This window comes from Haemorhous mexicanus, chromosome 3 (genome assembly GCF_027477595.1).
Source record: "Haemorhous mexicanus isolate bHaeMex1 chromosome 3, bHaeMex1.pri, whole genome shotgun sequence".
In the NCBI taxonomy this organism is placed as follows: Eukaryota; Metazoa; Chordata; class Aves; order Passeriformes; family Fringillidae; genus Haemorhous; species Haemorhous mexicanus.
In genome coordinates, this window is record NC_082343.1 from 64,038,447 (window position 1) to 64,059,786 (window position 21,340).

Here is a 21,340-nt window from a genome sequence, read left to right on the forward strand (position 1 = left end):
TTACCTCCTTAAAACCCTTGCAAATTTCCTAAGAAAGCATGTACTGTTCCCGTACAACAGCCCTTTTTAAAGGTCATTCTATCAGCTGGATCCTTTTTTTCCCTCTGTTTGTTATTCCCCACCACAATTATTAAACCACAGCCTGTTAAATTATGAGATCTTAACGTTTCACTACATTGCATCCCAAAAAATCATCAATTCTTATCAAGCCTTGTTTTCCCTCTCTGTAGTCCCAGATATTCATTGTGTGCTGTTTCAAACGGGGGGAGAGGGGTGGACCAGAAGAAGTCATTGTTGGCAGAGAGTTGGGATGCCAGGCTTTCCGGTTTCACGGCTGAGCCGCTGTCCAGGCAGCGCGATCCGCGGGGAGCGCTCGGCAGAGCGCCGGGATGCGCCGGGATGCGCCGGGATGCGGAGCCCCCTAGCGGGGCCCGCCGCCTGTTTCCCCGCTTTTTCCTTTTGTCATGGGTGTTTGTGACATTCCTTCTATGTCAGCGGTTGTCCCAGCTCACAGACAAATTGCGTGTCGGTCACGGCGCGGTGCCGCTGGTTTCTCCAAGACCAATCGGCTTGGCATATTATTTTCTTTTGTTTCTGTCGGAATGGATCTGGCTGGAACACGGCTTTCTGCTCTAGTTTGTTTTGGTTTTAAATCCAAGTGTTCTTGTACTAACTCTGAACAGGGATTAACTAATCCTGTCCCTACTATTAGGAAAACGTAAGAGTTTAAATACAGTGTTTGAATCCTTAGAATCTGCCTACGGTAGCATTAGCCTACAATCAAGAATGATTTTGTTGATATTTTTCTCCTTTTTAACCTTTGGGAAAACAACCAGGAGCAACCTGGTCCAGTGGAAGGTGTCCCTGCCCATGGCAGAGAGGGTGGAACTAGATGGTCTATAAGGTCTTTTCCAGCCCAAACCATTCTATGATAAAACCTAGACTAGTGACAGTTAAAGTCAAATTGTGATTTTGTTGGTATGTAGAGAAAGTACCTTGTGAGGAAGAAATTTATTAAGCACCTGAATCTGAATCACAAAACTTAATTTGATCATGTGGTTTTTGCCTCTTTTAGACAGACAATAACTCACAGATTAATACAATTTTGCTTCTGTCTTTGAAATGATATAACCTTGACCCCTTCTTTGTCAAAATTGATAATCTGCAGTTTAAAGTACCTTATGAGTCCTGCAGGCAAATAATAATTCTCCAAAGTGCTCTCATCCTGTATATTAATAAGACTAATGAGGACCTTCTTTATTGCCCATGGCCTTTCTGAAGTATCTTCTAACTAGCTCTTCTCCTTTTCCACACTCCAGTGGACTGTGGAAAATGAAGACTTGATACCATGTACTGGAATCAGTGCAAGGGGAAACACTGTTAAAATTCTTTGCTACAAAATCATAGACCCTTGTCAGTACCCTTTGCTATGGGTATACTGTGCCCTTGCAAAAATTACCTTGATGTGCAAGGTAAGTTGGCTTGCCTATAGATCATACAAGAAGGCTACCTTGGGGTACAAGTGAATAATAATCCAAAGGTGATTGTTTCTTTTCAAGTGGAATAAATCAATCTTAATCGTCTTCATAGTACCACAGATTTTGAGACATGTCAGCAGTTCCCATGTGTGTGCTCCCATTATTCAAATTTGTGTTCCCCATCTGTTAGGTAAGAGCACCCATTCAGATTTTTAGTCAGACAGTAGGTGAAATACATTTTCATAGAATCATAGAATGGTTTGGGTTGGAAGGGGCCTTGAAGATCATCTAGTTCCAACCCCCTGCCATGGGCTGGGACACCTTCCCTTGGACCAGGTTGCTCAAAGCCCCATTCCAACCTGGCCTTGAACATTTCCAGGAATAGGGCACCTACAATTTCCCTGGGCAACCTGTGCCAGTGCCTCACACCCTCACAGAAAATAATTTCTTCCTAAAATCTAATCTAAACCTACTAACTTTCAGCTTAAAACCACTCCCCTTGTCCTATCACTAGGCTACCTGATAAAGAGTCCCTCGTCCTCTTTACTGTAAGCTCCCTTTAGGTACTGGAAAGCTGCCAGAAGGTGTCCCCAGAGCCTTCTCTTCTTCAGGCTGAACACCCCCAGTTCTTTCAGCCTATTTTCATAGGAAATGTGCTCCAGATCATGTTTGTGGCCCTCCTCTGGACCCACTCCAGCAGATCAATGTTCTTCTTATGTTGGTTACCCTGGAGTTAGATGCAGTACTCTGGCCAGTGTTCCACCAGAGTGGAATAGAGGGGGGATCACCTGATGATGAGCATTGGTGTAAATCTGACCAGTGTAGTTACTCCAGAATGTACTCCAACGTGTGCTTTTCCAACCCAAAACTAATTCAGATCTGTGACTCAGGATGGTCTAAGGCTCTGAATGTGAAAGCATTTACTCTGGCTGATACTACATGGGAAACAAAATCTGTGATTATTTTATGACTGTAGTTCCAAAGTGTCCCTGCAGAAAGTCATGCAGATATAATGACTGTGGGATCAAAATTATATAGGTAGGTTGTGATTCTGTAGGTTCTGAAGCTCATGAAGTCTCCTTTATAAATCAGCAACTATGAATACTGATATGCCTCTCTCTACCACCCTCTCTCACCATTTCCTTGAAATACTCTGCAAAATATTTAAAACTAAAACTTCATCCAGCCTGGTTTGGGCTTCCTGGTGAATAGAGTGCTGTGTCACTCTTACAGAAATGTCATAAGTAGCTCGTGGGGATAAATTGTCTTTTTTGTCTGTGTTTGGACAGTGAAATAATTCATCACACTTTCATTCTATGTTTACATCTTTTTCTTCTGGTGGAAAGGTGCATGCAGCAATTAAGCATTTTAGAGATAAATATATCCATGCAGCTAATGCCAAAGCAATAAATATGTATCTGGAGCTTTGGCTTGGGTTTCTGATGGCTGTAAATACTGCCACTCCAAGTTGTTTTTAAAGATTGCAGAAAAAGGTTTATGTTCTGTATCTAGCAGCATGGTTGACTTAAAATAATGTACTCCAAAGGTGTAGTGCCATGTCCAGCATTGATTGCTCCAGCAAATGAGTACTCCTCCTCACTAGAGTCATTTGTAATCACCTAACAGCTTGACTTTCAGTCAGGAACAGCATAGTTTTGTCAGATTGGTTTATGGCACTCTATCTCTCACAACATTTTCAGAGATTATGACAGCTATTGGTTTCATATTTTATTCAAAATTATTTCTCTACTTTAAACAAATGTTTCCTTCTTTACTCTGAATGTTCTAGATGCTGTTGTGTTCTTTCCTTAAAAAAAAAAAAGCAACCAAACAATAATGTGTATTATGAACATGAATTATTTTCTTTTTTTGTAACTAGATTTAAAAGACTTTTTTCTTACTTGCCCTAAGAGCTTTTCCCTCTTCTGTTTTATCTCAGTGGTTACAGTAATTTTGGTGGACACCTTCAGAGCTGGAGGAGGGTGGGGGTTGTTGTTTGTTTGTTTGTTTTGTGGTTTTGTTATTGTTGGGGTTTGTGGGGTTTTTTTGGTGTTTTTTTTTTCTTTTGGTTGGTCGTTTGGGGTCTTGGGGTGTTTTTCGTAAGAACTTCTGTGCTATTTTATGGGCTGATTGAGTATTTGTGAGCAAACACTGCTGTCTGAAGCCTTTGTGGGATAGGGATTGCCTTCACTATTTTTGGGTTGTATTTTGCAAAGGAGCAGGAATTTCCAAAGTCAGTGCATCATGACTTATAATTTAACTCCTGGAAGGGGAAATATTAAAGACCAGAAACTCTTCTACCTAAAGAAGAGGTGACTCAAGAAAAAGAGTAAAAATCTGAATGATGGGAGAAAATTAATTAAGTTAAGAGTTAGGGCAGTAAAAAGAAACCTCACAACCCAAAGTAAGTTTCAAAGCAGAAATAAACTCTGGAACTCATTGCCACATGATACTGATAACAGAAATGTAAATGAGTTTAAAAAACAATTCGACACAGTAATGAAAAAAATATTCACATGGATACAATTGTTGATAGCCCAAATGTTTGCAATTGTTGATAGCCCGAATTTTTTAAGTTGGAGGAGAACACAGCTTGGAGCTGTGAGAGGAGGATGAGAGCAGACACTTGTGTTGCAGGGGATATCAGCATTTTGGGGACAGGTTTTGTGCAGCTGTGGCTGCAGACAGGGAAAACATTACTATTTGGCCAGTGCCACTGATAAGAACTATTGTCAGATTTCACAGCCTCTGGAGCAGACAAGCAGAGGGAAGCCTTGCTTGCAGAAGAGAGCTCATGTACACACACACAGACAGATGCAGTGCATTAAACTCTTCAGGTGATCAAGGGGAAAAGGGAAACTAATTCAAACCCCTCGCTCTGAAACTCAGTTTGCCTCTGCAGTATTTTCAGTTTGTGCACCTTCAACAAACACTGCACTCATTTACAGCTTCTGCTGAATTCTGACACTTCTGTTCTTACTAAAGTGATGCATCTCCAGCCCTTTAGTTCTCACCTTAGGTCTCACACTTTTTTGTGTTTATCCTGTTTGATGTAACACCTCCTTTTTCCTGAGAAGGGCTGTGTGTGTTTAGACTCATTTACTTTACAGACTTATGCTTTGACTCCTGAGTTGTTCCTGGACCACAAGCAAACTTGAAGATGTAATTGGAAATTCTTAGTCATTGCTGTAAAATTTTTAGTTCATGCACCTCTAGATGTTGGTTTTATTTTCCAGATGCCGAGATTTGGGGTTTCCTCATGAGTAGTCTTTTATTACAAATGACTGCAGCTCAGATTATGAGTTTTTAATTGAATTAATGTTTTTTTCTGGCAGTAACTATTGAAAATCATGGCTGATATCCTGACTTCTTTAAATGAGTGGAACAATGACTCTGCCTAGATAGAAATTCTGTGCTGTTAAGTTTGCCAAGTATTTGAAAGACAACTGTAAGACTTCTCTGTTACATAGTTTTTAAAAAGCAACTCGTCTTTGTTGGTCTCTAGTATAATTACTATCTACAGTGCTATTAAGGATGTTAAAATGCTATCAGATTTCAACATAAAGTGATGTGACAGTTCATTTTCTGTAATCCTATTTGTTTTTAAATGTTTGAGTTTTGCATAGTTTAATTTGTTTACAAGGTGCCCCAGGTAACTATTTTTTCACAGCATGTGGTTTTGCTGATGAATTATAAGATTAGCACAAATTCCAGATACATTTTTCTTAATGAGGCTATCTTTCTATTTTGATACCAAGGCCTGTTTTTAATTAGTTAAGGCAATGCAAAATAAATAAACTCAACAAACTCATACATCACATTGATTGCTAGAATTAATAGCGTAAGTAAGGAGCTGAGAAGAAAATAAGAGAATAAACTTTTTTTAAAAAAGCAACCTTTTTTTATTTAATGTCTACAGTTTAAATTAAGGTTCCATCCTTCCCTGAAAGCTGACCATTAAGTGAAAGCTTTCTGTGTGCTAAGTATGCCAAACATCTGGAACCCAGGAAAAAATCTGCCTATGGATAATAGTTGCCCTACCCTTCCCAAGACCTTTAATTTGTGATATAGACGTAAGGCTGATACCAAGGGTGGAACTAGGTTAGTGGCTATTTAGGCATTTATTTTCCCCAAGAGGAAGGTGGACATTTCTCAAGAACTGCTTATAAAATGAGTGCTCATATAGTTGGGACAGTCTGGCAACAAACAGGTGGGGTATACAGGCCTGTTTAGGTGCTGAAGATCAAGAAAAGGAGATAAAAGAAAGCCCACACCCTCACGGTGAAAGAACGTTAAACCCTCTGCTGTGAAGAATTTCTTCTGACATTTCTGTCCTCTTGGCAAAGTATTTCTAAGCTGAATTTCTTTTTTACATGCTCTGAGTTTTTTGTGAATTACATCATTGCTTACAGCTTTGCTGGGCCTCAGAGGTTCTTTTGCAACCAAGGCGAGCGCTCCTCAGCGTTGTACAGCCTGTAGAGCACAAGCATGCATTGAATGCTGCAACTCAACTGACTCCTGTAGATCAATCCTGTGGGGTGTTTTTTAAAAAAATGAAAACAGTACCAGAGATTCCTCTAAGTGAAACATAAGGGTCTTCTACTTGTGCAGTGTTGTGACCCACCCGCTGGGCAAAATCATCCCTATGTTTTATAGATTTCATCTTCATCTGTTTTTCTTAATATACTCTTCCAAATTTTCTATTTTTGATTACCAGTGACTTCTTTTGTTGCTAGCTGATATCTTTTTTCAAAAAGGACAAGTTGTTGTAAAGTGTGGGCTCGTGTTGCGCCTTCGCAAATTGTGGGTTGATTCTGAAAAGATCAGATCCCATTACTGGGTATCTTCTGTCAGATTTATCAGATTTTCTTGACCTTATCTCTCTGAATAGGATGGGCTTTGTCATAGCTAAGGAAAAAATCTGCATTTGATTTTGAATGGAAAATCCATACTGATTATTTCCTAAAATATATACTCTGGTACAATGATTGCAATTGGTCTGTACCTACACTGCAGCTACTGTAGAGCTTCACCAAAGATATATTTTTGACACAGTTAATTGACTGTTACACAGCTAAAAATATGTATTTGACTGAAAGTATTTATGATATAAATACCTCAAAAATTAAAAATAAGACAACATAATTATGAAATGGTGTTTATGAAACTTGAATTTCAAGGGATGCAAATATTGCAGCCATCTAACTTACATTTTTCAGTGTAATAAAACTATAATTAATAAAGCCATAATTGTACATTCCCATCATCTAACTATACTATGCTGTGAATGCTACTGGGTAAATGTAATTGAAATGTCAGACTTTATATGAGTTTGTGATGTAATATGTAACAGAACACATTAAATGAACAATCAATACAATAAAAATAGTTAATCAGAAAGTAATCTGAATCAACCAAAAGGGATACATAAATCTCCTTTTTCTTGCGTGACACCATATAGCCAAAAAATAAAAAGGAAAAGAAAGACTGGAGATGTGTTTTAGAGGTAATCTCCTCACCTAGAGTGCCTCCTGGTCATGTTATTTTGTGATGTACATGCCTGAAAGGCAAGCTCTGTGGTAAATGTCATCGATGACTTTGACAAAGAGAAAAATCTGTAGTTAAAACTCACAGAAATAACCCAAAGAATATTGCTCTTGCATGTCACATCAGCTTGGAATAACAATTTACATGGAAGGTTCATGTGCTGTTCTATCTAATTTCAGAATTTCTACGTAGACACCACCAAGAAGTTGTGCTCAGATCGAGATGCTGCTGTTTTGGAATTGCAAGTTAGTTGTCAAAATGATTTGGTGCATTGTGAGAATAAGGACATGACTGGGAAAGCTATGCCAGTGGAAACCACTGTGACTAAAGGTCAGTAAAGCTTTACGGTTTGAGCTACTAATATAACAAAGCTTAACCTCAGCCCTAATGAAAATTTGTCATACAGGAGTATCTTGTCTGATTTCACTTGGAATCTGTGGCTTAGTCAAAAAAGGGATGAAAAGTGAACTTTTCTGTTCTTCCTCCATAAATGCCATAAGGCAAATTCATCCAGGCTCTCAGCAGCAGCATGGTATTAAACTCTGTCTGACTCTGCAGCATGAATATTCAGGTTTTTAGGAACATACAAGTGGAAAACATGTGCTGTCCTTTTGCTTTAGAGTGATGCTTACACATAATCTGTTATAAAAAAATACCTATCCCAAAGTATTTTAAGATGAAAAAGCCATTTACATTAAAGACATAGAGATGCCTTTAATTCAATTTTTTTTATTTTGAAGAACAAAATAATACTGAGCAAATTACTTGACCAATAATGGTTTTAATTTTTTTCTCTTTTTATTTGCATTTCCCATAATTTTGATAGATTGCTAGATTTTCTACTTATCTTTCAAGTTTTTCCTTTTTCAGAAATGAACCACACTGAAGTTGAAAAGCTATATCATAAGAGGACAAATCCAAATTTTTTATATATATTTCAACTTTGCAGTTAATATAAAAAAAATTGATTTCATTAATCTCTCAGTCACAGGTTATATTTTAAATATGAAAAAATCCCATTAATTACAACACTGGAACATTTTGAAGACTGAAGCACGAATATTCATCCTCACAGCATTTGTTAACTGATAATTGATACCAATAGAAGAACTTCTTATAAAGTTTCTCTTTTTTCTTGTCATTCAGTGTGTAAGACTCTTAAAAAGAGTTGTCTATTTGAAACTATGTGTATTGAAACTTTTTAAAGCCACATAAGCCAGTTTTCTGGAGAAGAATTACAGTGTCATGTTGAATATTCACTAATCCTTATTGCTGTGGAAATTGATTATTTGGGGACTGATTGTTGAAAGCAATGTGGTTTAACCCCTGTCAACAACCAAGCCTCACACAGATGCTTGCTCACTCTCCCACCAGCCGGTTGGGGGGGAGAAATAGAAAGGAAAAAGACAGAAAACTTGTGGGTTGAGATAAAGACAGGAAAAGCAAAAACCACTCACACAAACAAAGAAAATCAAGGAATAAATTCATGGGTTCCCATGGGCAGGCAGGTGTTCAGCCATCTCCAGGACAGCAGGGCCTCATCGCATGTAACAGTGATTTGTGAAGACAAACTCCATCACTCCAAATGTCCCCCCCTTCCTCCTCCTATCCCTTTGGTCAGTTTGGGTCACCTGTCCCAGACTCCAACTTCCCTTGCCAGCCATGGCAGTGTGAGAAGCAGAAAAGCCCTTGGCTCTGTGCAAGCCCTGCTCATAAAAAAGTAATGTCCTTGCACATAAAAAAAAAAATGTCCATATTTTCAACCCTGTGTTCAGCACAAACCCAAAACCATCATGCACTAGTCACAGTGAGTACAACTAATTCTGCCCCAGCCAAAACCAGTGCAATATTTTGGTATCTGGCAGCTTCTAAATAAAATTCCAGATTTTTTATTTTGTGGCTTTGAAAAATCTCTTTTCAGGCTTTGTTTTGTCACTGTTTAATGATTTGATTAGATTTTATAGGGGTAAATGGTGAAGCTTGCATGTCAGCAGGTACAAAGGACAGTATCCTCAGCCTAAACCCCACAAAAAAAAATGGAATACCAACATAGGTTAACATGGTACTCATTTTTTGTTAAGGGCACTTCCTGTAAATCACTGAGACTTGACTTTGAAAACCATTGTCCATGCTACAGGGATTAATTGGATTGCTTGCCTGGGTTAGTCTCTGTGTGGTGAGGCAGACTTGGGAAGCGGAGGGAGCACACCTGAGGAAAATGTGACCAGTGCCTCTTTGAGGAAGAAGGCAGGCATAAAATTTATGCTGAGAACTGGCTTATTCACAAGCACAAAAGTCAGTGCTTGAGTAGGAGCTTAACTCTATTGGCCTAGACTCCTCACAGACAAGAAATGTGACACAGGCTAAAGTCTCAAAGTGCCTTTATGGTGAAGAGTCCTCAAATATTTTTCTGAACTCAGCTTCTCAGTTTGTGCAAAAGTGAAGCCATAGAGTCACTTCCTGCGCCTGTTACAGGAATTGTACAGCAGTTTCTAAGCTGAGCTCCATTGGCTGAGAAAAGCAGTATGAAGCCACTGTTACTAAAACTTCACCTCAATAAGAGGACTGGGAGGTCACTTGGTCTTTTCATTTTTCTACTGTAAAGGTATTTGTTACTTCTTGTGTTTCTTTTGAAACTGGAAGTGTCTGGGTGGTGTCTGTCTCCATCTTCTTCCTATCTTCTCATCAGGACTGATGCCCAGTGATAACATCTTCCCTGAGCCTTCTCTTCACCAGGCTGAACAGTCTCAGCCCTCTCAGCCTCTCCTTCTATTTCAGATAGATTTCAAGCACTTGACTGCCTTCATGACTCTCTGCTGGACTTGCTCCAGAGCATCCTTGTCCCTCTTGTACTGGGAGCCCAGATCTGGACCCAGCACCCTAGGTGTTCTCTCACCGGCGTTGATCAAGGGGACAAGGATCTCTGCTGGCATCACTTTGCCTAATGCAGCCCAGGAGGTCTTGGACCACTTTGCCACAAGGACACATTGCTGGAGCATGGTCAGCTTGTCTTCCAGGACCCCAATGTTTTCTTTGGCAAAGCTGCTTTCCAGTCATTGCTTCCCAGGCCTTGCATTTTCTGAAACTTCATGAAAGTCCTCTCTGCCCAGTTCTCCAGCCTGTTCAGGTCCCTTTGGATGGCAGCACAACCATCTCAGCTGCTCCTTTTGGGGACTGGTTACATGACAAAGGCCACGTAGACATGCTCTGGATAGCTGAGAATTGGAAAAGTACCAGACCCAGCTAATCTGAGACCCCGCACCTGTGAAGACGCTGCGGCCTTGAGTATAGCTGTAGTTTGATAGCCGGATGATGTAACCGAGAGCGAGCATGAGAAAAGAGAGTTGTAAGTCTTAAGGAATGAGGGAGCAAGATAAGAATTGATATTTATAATATAACCAATAGACTGCTTACTTACAGAATATGCATGAGCTTCTTATGTGTTGTGCTTAAATGTCTGATGCTCTAATCAATAAACGAAGCTTTCTGATTCTCGTATTGAGATGACCTGAGCCTCCCTCACTGCGACAGCTCCTTCCATTGCAAACTTACTAGAGAAAGCTCATTCCCATCTACTGCTCTATTAATGAATCACTGTATCTATAACAGGTACCCACAGCATCACTCATACTGGTCTCTCCATTAGATCCTGACCCAGAAACTCTCAGGGTCACCTGTCCCTGGGCAGACAGCTGCTTCTGGTACCCGCAAGATTTCTTCCTTCTCCTTCATGCTGTGCGTTAGCTCATGCAGTTCGTGGTTCTGGACACCAGACAACAGACTTGGACTTTTTGCAGCAATTCCAGGTTTGGACCTTCTGCTGAATATGTTTCAGCACCATGGAGAAATGCTGCAATGTCACTGATGGTCCCATCTGACCGGCTTCAAGTCTTTCCCCTTCTCTTTATTCAGCAAGAGAAAATAACATTAGTCTTTTGTCCCCACCATTAAGCTTTATTTATATGTCATTGATAACCCTTTTTCAGAATCTTGAAAAGCACTTGATTTTTATTGTGATTTTTTGTGATCAGTTCCTAGCACAACTCTCTTTTTCTTAGCCAATTCTTCACTTGCTCTTAATTCTGAAACTAACTACTTGAGAAGAATGCTTTTTCTAGGGCCTTTTTTGGGTTTGAAGATATCTTTTCTTTATTGTTCTTGATCTATTTCCTTTGGCACTCATTCCATCAAGATCCTAATATTTGCTGTGACATCCCTTCTGAGAAAGCAGAGTTTATTTTTCTTCTGGTTGAGACCCATATATCATTAGTCATGGTAGACCGATGACTTAACTCTTCCTGCTTCTAGTAGGCATATTTTTTTTAAACTTTAGCTATCAGTCAGGCTTGTATTTTCCTGTGTGATTCCATGAGATTATGGCTGGAGATCCATGCTTTGCAGGTAGCTTTGGGTGTATGACCAAGAGTATTAGAGAAAAAAAATGGTGTTAGGACTGCTGAAGGCTTGCATGACTCTGGTACTGCAAACATTTACAGCACTAACTCTTCCCATGCATCTGAGTTCTTAGCCATGTATCTGATTCAAAAGCCCATCAGTCACAGGTCTCCTGGCTCATTTCTCATTAAAATTGCAGTTAGCTAATTTGAAGTTCATCCTATTTACTCTTTTGGCTTAGGTTATTCATGGAACACCAGATACAGGATAACTTTTGTTACTGAGGATTCCAAACAAACTCCTAGTACCTCTCTGAGTATGCACACTGAAAATCATGAAGTAGTATCATAATGATACTTCTTTTGCAAGACAAGGAAGTTGCTTCTTATTTAATTGCCTTGGAGTATATCCCTTTACCAACACTGTCCAAATTGGAGTAGAGTGTAAGTTTGAGCTAGGCAGATGTAACCCAGTCCAAAGAACAGTGATGGATTGTACTCTGACATACACAAATCAAAGCTGAAGATTTTCCTGGAAGTTGTATGTTAGTATAGTCCAAAATTATTTGGTTTGATTAAAAGATAATTGCAGAATTATACAGGAGAGCAGATTAGATTATGGAACAGTTCTTCCTGGCCAGCCAAGGAATCCCCATGAGTCCACTGCTGCATGCAGCAAGCTTGACTGTTCCAGAGGGTGTACTCTGCTCTGCTAATTCAAAACATAATGGATTAGAAAGTATGTCAAGACTAATAACACAGACACACTCCTGTAGGTTTTGAGTGGGTGGAAATGCACCATCCACTGACTAATCTTTAAACTTCTACTGATGAATGTTAAGCCACCCTCCAAAGCACCAACCTGTTTCAAATTCCTAATAAGGATGTTGAATCTGTACTCTCAAAAACCCCCCTAGTTACAGAAACAATTTCTATTTCTTACCAAAGGCCAGATAGTTCCGAAAAGAAAAACAACGTTTTTTCCTTCATTTTAAAGCCTCTCTTGTCTTTCTTTACAGAGTTCATGTTAATAAAGATAGGATTTATTATCTTTGTTTCTAAGAAATTTAACCTTCTTCTTCTGTTGCAATTAAACCTGAATAGGCCACTAAAGATATTATCTTATTTTCTTATATTTGGCTACGGTCGAATTAATTAAAAATGGTAGCAATATCTGCAGGATAATAACTCTCATCAGAAATCTGCTGTATCCATTTTTCTTTATCCTTGAAATTTATTCTAAGTGGAGTTTCTGGAACATTACATAATCTTCTTGTTCATGGCATAGGTTTCTGGAATAGTTACAGTCTGCAACAAAACAGTGTTTATGCTGATTTTGTTCATTCATGTCAGGATATTTTAGAGAAGGTATTTATATACTCTGTCTTTAGGCACTTGATTTAGGAGGCTGGTGGGCTGGAGAAAAAGAAAAAAGAGGATTGGGCCTTCCATTTGTGCTTTAGGATGCACATATGTCTACTAAATTTTCAAAGATGGTTTAAGCAACTTCTGCCCCTGTAGCTTGCTGTTCCTTTAGTGAAAACAACACTTTGACTATGGCACTGTGCTCTAAAACAAATATTAAAATGAATTAAACATAATAACCCCAAAAACTTAAATCAAAATATAGAATTATGAATTATTAAAAAAAAAAGCTGCTTTTTTTTTGATTACATCACAGGGATTTTGTACTAATGTTCTGAACTAGGTGCATGGGAATAAACAATATGAATTAGGAATCCTTTCCTGTATGTGTGTGTGACAACTCCCTCCAGCTTCCCACTCAGCTCGGCCTTTGATTAGGGAAATACTGATATTAGATTCTTTGGCTCCCATGCTCTTGTAATTTTCTTTAAAAAAAAAAAGAAAACAAAAAACCTTTTGCACTTTCATCTGTAAACATAGAATTTATTCTTGGCTGACACATCTTCTGAGTTGAGTTTAAAAAAAGGCAAGAAAATCACTTAAAATATGGAGATCATACCATTTTATAGGATGTGAGTACACTTTAGTAAATGATATTGAAATGTTTTCAATCAGCTTTACTCTCAACCAAACTCTAACTTTTTTTACAGCAGGGAGAAGAAAGCACAGGCTCTGAATCCCTCTAATTTCACTAGTTTATTAGCTATGACTTATTGCAATTGCAGTAATATTCAGAGATTTCAGGCAGGAGCTTAGGTGTTTGCAAGGAGGAGGTATGACAGCTTAATATGTAGTTAAACCAAAGGTTTAATTCGTGTGAGTGCCCTTTCCTACTCTCTGGCAGTGCTGCTGGCTCTGCTCCCCCAGTCCTGTGCAGAGCAGCACTTGGACATTTCTGGTGGTGCCCTGAGCCCCACTCTGCATCCTCTTGCAGGAACTTATGATGAAGCAAGAAATACGAGACTGTTTAAAACCTGTGGCAATCATTTCTCATCTGCAAGAGCTGTTGTTACACTGGGGATTTATTTTATATGAGGCGGTAGTGAAACAGTGGAAACTAGGTCTCAAAAAGTTCAATAAAACCAGCAAAACAGACCAGAAAAAAAAAAAACTGACAAAGAAAAACATTTTAAAGTAAAAGGACAGTGAAAGACATCAACAGTTGTCTATTTCAGGAAATTTAAGATTCTTTTAAAGAAATTCAGACTAATCTTTTCCAAACATTAGTTTAGGAGATTCCAGAGGAAGATAAATATTACCCATACATTAAATGCAACCCTACAGTTTACGTGAAATATTTTGATTGTGGCACATAACAGTTTTTAAAGATATGCTACATCATCACATGAAGTAATGGTTGATGGATATCAGCTCAAGGAACAGTCCATTAGTTTTATGGGCTCTGATTCTTCTAACACTGATCGGCTTTCAGCAGCACTCCCTAAGGAATTAGTTCTCATTAGCACTGAGGAGCATCAGAACCAGACTCACAGCAAATAAAATGCAGCTGCTCATAAAAATGCTTGGTTTATGCATATACCTTTGGTTCTGTGCATTTTCACTTAAGTGATGCGCAGAAATAAGGATGTGGTTCTACCATGTTGAGTTCATATCATTATTATGCAGAATATTTCACAACTTTTTTCAAGTTGGGCATAAATAAACAATAAATGCTGTGTGATTGAGTGTTAATTTATGCAGAGTTAAAACTGACCTGAAATATTTTCCATAGCTATAAAATTATGTTATGGTCACACAGCTAGAGGCATTCAGGTGTGCAGAGTTGTACATGCACATGAGTGGGGGCCTCTAGATCTTGTTTCTTTCAAGCAAGGGTCCTGATGGGTTGGGTCATTTCTGTTGCCTACCTTTTGAAGAAGGACAAAATGGAGACTTATGACAACCATTTCTGACCTTGAAATTCATGAAAAACAGCAAGCATATTCCGAGAAAAAGCCAATATATCCTACTCACTAAAAGATACAGGTGAAATTAATGGAAATTTTTAGTCTGCAGAGCACCAGCCTTCCACTATAAAGGCAAATATAATTACGCAAATTGTTCCAGGAAGAGCAGAATTAATGAAATTTGATTTAATAAGTATTCAGGACTGTTGTCCCCTACTGATCCTCTCTGTCTTTCCTGATAATAACCAAAACTCTCCTTGCAGTGTTCCTATCAAAAGAAAAAGAGCAGGTCTGGAGCTATATGTGTGTTGAGTGGCCAGCCAATATGCACACACTGATTTATCCTGCTCTCTGCTGCCAAATGGAGTGGATAACAGCTGTGTTCTGCATGCTTCTCTTTCAATAGAGGAACTAATTCAACTCTAGATTTAGTAACCTCTGTGAGACTTCTGTCCCCTTTTCAAATCTGACTGAAATTGGCAGAAATAAACTTGTAAAAGTACTGAAGAGATTGATGGGTGGATGAATGGATGGATGGATGGATGGATGGATGGATGGATGGATGGATGGATGGATGGATGGACAGCACAATGACATAAGCCTTGTTTCCTTGGCAGACTGAGATGGCCAATCTGATTCAGAAATTCAGTGTTGAGGCTAATAGATTGTTTTTTCAAACAGGGAAGAAAGTTGTGTTGATTTCAGGGTTCAGAATCCCCCTTGGACAGTTCAGCTTGTCTCATTAATTGCTTAATGCTTTATTGAAGTGTAAACATATTTATTTCAAAGGAATTTTGAACAGGTTTGAGACTGGAGACAGCTGTGATTTAGTCTGGCCTGATGACACCAACATTCTTTTTCCTTGAGCTGTCTTGCTTAGAAGTGTATCAATTTGTTTACATGTGTTTGGGAAAGAAGAAAGCCTGGCTATGCCATCCATGAGCAATCTGTACCTTACATCCGTATTAGCAAGTCTAAGTGCACAAACAATATTTCCCTCGCTGAATCACAGGGATTAGCTTATTCTTTCAGTGCCTGTTTTATTCATTACTTTGCTTTTACTGATATCAAGCACAGCCAAATTGCAAATGAACTGCAAACCAGGAAATGTTTATTAACAAGATAGTGGCCACATGTGAGATATTCCATGAATTTCTAATCATATGTTTGGGGTTTTGTTTTGGGATTCTTTTTCCTTTTGATGCCTAGATCTGGAAATGCTTTGCTAATTCAGCAGTGGGGGGCTCGTGGCTATATACGTCTGTGATAAACTCTGCACTGGTGTAGCCAGACAGATACTTGATTAACCTCATACTTATTTCCAGCCTTAGAAAACCTATAAAGGAAAGGATCACACCTTTAGAAAGAAATTACTATTACCCAGTTTTCAAGGAGAGACACCTCAGTCATGAAGAGTCTCAGTCATTCTCTCAGCTCCATGATCTAGGAGAGCTCCTGATAAACTCTAAGGATGATTTGCCTTGGCAGGGGATCTATGATGGTATCACCACCATCACTTCAGCTCTAGTTGGTCCTATTGCCACCACAGGCTGGGCTAAGGGATGGGGGGGCTCTGAGGGTGAAATGGGGCACCCATGGACCGATCCTTGCGAGTTTAGTTCCATGAGTTCAGTGGTCCCACAAGTTTTTCAGAGCTTCCTCTAGCCTCAGGGAAGTGGTGGACCACCCAAGCAGGGGATGAGACCCTGGGGCTCCTGGCAGCAGCCAGAGCCACTGTGACCTGTAAAATGGAGTCGTTACAGTTCCCGGATGCAGAGTAGAGCCTGCCACAGCGCTGGAGCTGCTGAGAGGCCTCCAATGAGGATCCCTGCTCTTGTGGGAAAACATTGCTGTTTTCTGAAAGGTTTGTCCACAGTGATGCTTCAGGCCAGTCTTGGTGGATGCAAAGAAATGCACTTCAAAACCTTTCATTTTAACCTCATGCCATTCTCAACTCCGTATCTCTGTTATATCACCCTCTAAATAAGAAGCAGCTGGGGGGCTCTGGCTCTAGGAAATCCTAAGGTAACACTGAGGTTCCCCAGCTGCAGGGCTCCTCTTGTCAGGCAATGAAACACAAAAGCATGGGAGTGTGGTATTTTTGGGGTCCCCTGTCAAAGGAAGAAATTATGAATCTAACTCCATGTTTTTAGGAGGTGAATTTATTATTATATTATATTATACTAAACTGTACTAAAGAATAGAGAGAGGCTACAGACAGAAGGCTACAAAGAATGATGAAAACTTGTAGCTCCTTCCAGAGTCCCAACACAGCCTGACCATGATTGGTCATGAAGTCAAAACAATTCACATGTTGGATAAACAATCTCCAACCACATTCCAAAGCAGCAAAACACAGAAGAAGCAAATCATATAATTATTGTTTTCATTTTTCTCTGAGGCTTTTCAGCTGCCCAGGAGAAGAATCCTGGGCAAAGAGATTTTTCAGAAAATATGACGGTGACATGGGAGCACATCTGTGACAAGGATGGTACATGCAACTCATAGCAGGGGGGCTGCTCTTCTCTTGATGTGGTCAGATAAATTTATCTGCCTGCTTTTATGCTGTTAGTGATTACACCAGCTAAACTTCTCAATAAACTTTAAAGTTATTCATGCGTAGATAGCAGGGAGTGGTCAACTTAGAGTTACAAGCCTATACAAAAACTGAAATAGGAATTCTTGAGTGAATACTTGTAGAGTGCTCAGCTCCTTTTCGTTCTTGTTCAGTCACAGATAACTGATCAGGAAATTGAGCAAGTCATTTAGGATCTCTGAAAAATATGAAAGTGAAGAGAATATTGTTTTCTTTGCTTTTATGGCTGTCTTTTTGAATTGTACAATTTTTCTTCTCCAGACCAAGGCCAGAGTCTTCCATTTCCTTAGGGTTATTTTTTGCTGATTTTTCAGGCCTAGCAAGAAACTATGAGGCAGAAGAGGACGAGGAAGAAGAGCATGACTACAGCTATATTGATGAAAACATAATTGAAAACATAAGAAAAGTATTTCATGGCACCAGCATTAGAAATGAGCATACACTTTCCAAAGGAAGAAGGTGAGTGTAAACTGGGATCACTTGTGGATGCAAAAAAATGCAGGCAGAGTGATTTTTCAGACTGGCTGGTCATCTTCACTTCCCAAAACAAGAGAGGTTTTCCCCTGGGAACTTCTACTGTTGCTGCAAATGTCCTGTGAATAAGGCAGAAAGGGCTCCTCTGAGCTGCCACCTGTGACCTCTTAGCCCTGTCACCTTTGTTAATGGAGAACCTATCATTGTTCTAGGGATAGAAGACCCTTTTTCTGGTTTGTGCCAATTTGCTCTGAAATTATAGTGCTCTGAATGCAGCCTTTTTCCTCTTTCTGGAAGTGGATGCCTTGTTGTGCATGACTGTTTTGATGCTTTAATAGCTTTTGGGCATTATCTGTGCTTTCATTAAATCTGCAAGGTTCTGCTCTGGCAGTCTGCAGTGACTGCAGTGCCAGTGAAGAGGGCCTTTATTTCTAAAATTCTCTAGTTTCATTTCCAGCTAAACACAGATGAGAATTTTTCTAGACATGAGTGAAAGTGTGTTAGCAGTTCTTTTCACTCACAGCTGAACCTTCTATGATTTTCACTTGGTTTGGTTGAATTGATTCTTTTGTGAGGAGAAACCCTCGAAGACTCAGAAAAAACTTGAAATAGTGTGTTTCAGAGATTTAACATGATTTAATTTCAAAATGTACTTTGTTTTTATTTTTAAATTATGTGCAACATTCATACTGTGTTTAAGTTAAGCAACATAATGAATATGAAGTAAGATGGGGTTTTTTTTTCTGCTCAAAACCCTCAGAAACATGACATCCAGGGCAGTGTGTGGCCATGTCTCCCCTGCTCACAAACACAGAGACTCCAAACTTACAGAAAAGACTAAAATTGGAACAAGTGGGACGTTTCACATAACACATTTCTTCCTCAGTCCATGTGCTATTGAGCTTCTATCATGTAAAGAAGTTGAGAAAGAGAGAATTAAGCTCTCTTCTGACTAAAATATCCCTTCTGACCACAGGCATTAAGGGGAAAGCATACTTTCAGGAAGCAACACCAGATTAGAGGATCAGTATCTGTTTATACCACTTACTATTGTGGCATCAGCTCTTTGAAGTCGTTATCCACCTGCCCTTTAAATTCCCTGTCAATGGAAGCAAGGTTTCACTTTATTAGTTGTCCTCTTTGAGGTTACTAGGAAAACATGAAAGAAAAGGACCTTTGCTGCCTTGAGGAGATCACTCTCTTTGGATAATCTTTGGTTTATAAAGCAATCCCAACAATTTTTGTCCTTAATGGCTGACAGATATACCCACTCTCTGAAATCATTAGGTAGCCAAGGAGCATGTGGCTCCTCCAGCCTGCTGGTCTCCTCCAGCCATCAGAAATCTGTGTTATGGCTTTTTTCTAGCACATTCAGTTTCTGTCAAGATTCCACACTTGCACCTGTGAGCATTTTGGGAAATAAGGATTTGATGTGGGCATATGCAATTAATCTTTAATATAGGCAAAAGTCTTAAAAAATATGTAGCCAAATAAAATAATCAAATTGGCTGATTTAGGCTCATATACAAGATAATAATGCACCAAAATATGCTGTCTCTTTCTATCAAATGTGTCAAATACTTAATATCTGATAATAATAGTTGTTGAAGAATTCATCAGTTAACCATTTCCCACCTATGATGCTTCCTCTCCTCAGGACATTTATGCCATTTATTAACATCCACTTTTATTTGATATCTATGATTTATCAAAATTTATTCTATTGATCTAAAATACTTTTAAATAGAATCGTTAGGAGGAAAAATAGTTTTGATGAAACACAGACATAAGCCTCTGCAGTGGGGTCTAAAAAAAAACAGTATATAGCTAAAAAATATCAGTATATAGCTTTTGCAGTGTTTCACCAGTATCACTCTCAAAATCTTTCCACGATCAGGGCTGAAGCATGCCAGGATGATACTAATAAAAAGGTTTGTCCTCATCCTGAGCAGGAGGGAGAAAGAACAGTGAGTTGCCTCAGGTCATTGCTATGTTAATTTTGATAGAATAAATGTGCCCAGAGTGTCAGTGATGTTAACATGACCTCATCACTCCAGAACAACAAACAATTAAGCAAGGCTTCACTACAGATGCCTGAGTTTGCTATAGCAACAACCATCATTAACATATTTTAACCTTTCATTAAATATTCAAGAGAAAGTAAAAAAAAAAACCCACACCACCCCGAAGCATTTAAAATGTGAGGCTTTCTTTTCAGCATGACAAGTTTCTCTCCTTTAATGCCATGAGTTGTTTCTTCTTTTTTAACGAGGAAAGCCCTCAGCTTAGCAGTCTTTTGGACAGTATTACAAATATCAACACTGGCTTTTCTAGTGTGAGAAAATGGGAAGATAGAAGGTCCATTGCAACCATTGAATTGGAAAAACTGGTGCTGCTGTAACGTCTCCTCCTGTGTCCCTGACACCACAAATGAGATGGAGGCATGCAGGAACAGCAACAGCAACAACCACAAAAAATTCAGCAACAATACCAGTAAAAGGCAGAGTGCTGATAGCTGCATGGCTGGAAAACGACAGAAACAATGTGGTCCAGACACCTGGAGAGCTGAAAATAAGTACTGCTGTCAGGTTGTTTCAGGAGGTTGTTTTCTGGACTTGAACTGCCCACAAGTGCCAGAAAAGGAATGGTCTCCGCTAACTAAGCTTCTGTGCTTATTAAATAGGACACAAAAAAAGAAAAGTAGAAAAGCAAGGGAAATGCAGTAAGGAATGAAAAAGCTACACAGCTGTGTTTTCCTGTTCTCATGAACTGAACAGCTGAGGTGGTTTTGTTTGGAAAAGTAGTTCTCTTTATTTTCAATTGTACCAATTTTTTTTTTAACTAATTGTATGAAACAGATTAAGGTGCAATTTTTTTCTTTTTTTTTACCTTGGTTGTGCTGAGATGCAGGTTACCTCATATTTGAAATCTAAAGATAGTGCTACAAATGAAAATCACCCTTTCTGACCCCAGTGCATCTTGATTAATCCCTTTTTATTGTTTTTCTAGGACATTTCTTTGGAGCTGTCATGCCACTGACCCTCTGAGCGAGCTGCTTCTTTCACAGAAAAGCCTCTGGACTTTTCTATGGTTGAGGCAGATTTTGCTGGTTTTGTAGTCTTAGCTGTACTGGAGTGAGGAACCCAAATCCATGACTGTAGTTGTGTGCTCTCAGCAGTTTTGAAAGTCCCCTTCCTAACTTCCAATGCAGATTTGCAGGCATCATCTACCTTGCTAATTTTTATGACTAGATAATTTTTCAGCTGCCTGCTGTTTTCACTTTTCCCTAATATGAGAAGTGAAGCTTTTTTCTAGGTTGCAATCAATGGTGATTACAAAGAGAAGAAAGGATCAAGAGGAGGCAAATAAACAGCGTGTTGCTCTAAGAGCTGCAAATCTTGGCTTTGAGTCAGGCAGGACTTCAAAGGACCTGTCTCAAAGCAGTTGAAGGTTCAGAGACCCTTAGGGCAGGGAAGACTACCATGATTATCTAGATGTTCTAGTAGTTCTTCCTTCTCA

General features: G+C 39.2%; 1 protein-coding gene across 3 annotated transcripts in view; it reads left to right on the plus strand.

Annotated features, from left to right (window-relative positions):
• THEMIS (thymocyte selection associated) overlaps window positions 1-21,340 on the plus strand; it is a 79,535-nt gene that overhangs the window by 54,197 nt on the left and 3,998 nt on the right. For 2 of the 3 annotated variants that reach the window (XM_059842159.1, XM_059842162.1), the window contains 2 exons: window positions 7,205-7,355; window positions 17,662-17,806. In XM_059842159.1, the coding sequence (XP_059698142.1) occupies window positions 7,205-7,355; window positions 17,662-17,806 (296 nt within the window). Of the gene's footprint in view, window positions 1-7,204; window positions 7,356-17,661; window positions 17,811-21,340 lie in introns of those variants that run through there. The other variant, XM_059842161.1, reaches the window with a different exon arrangement.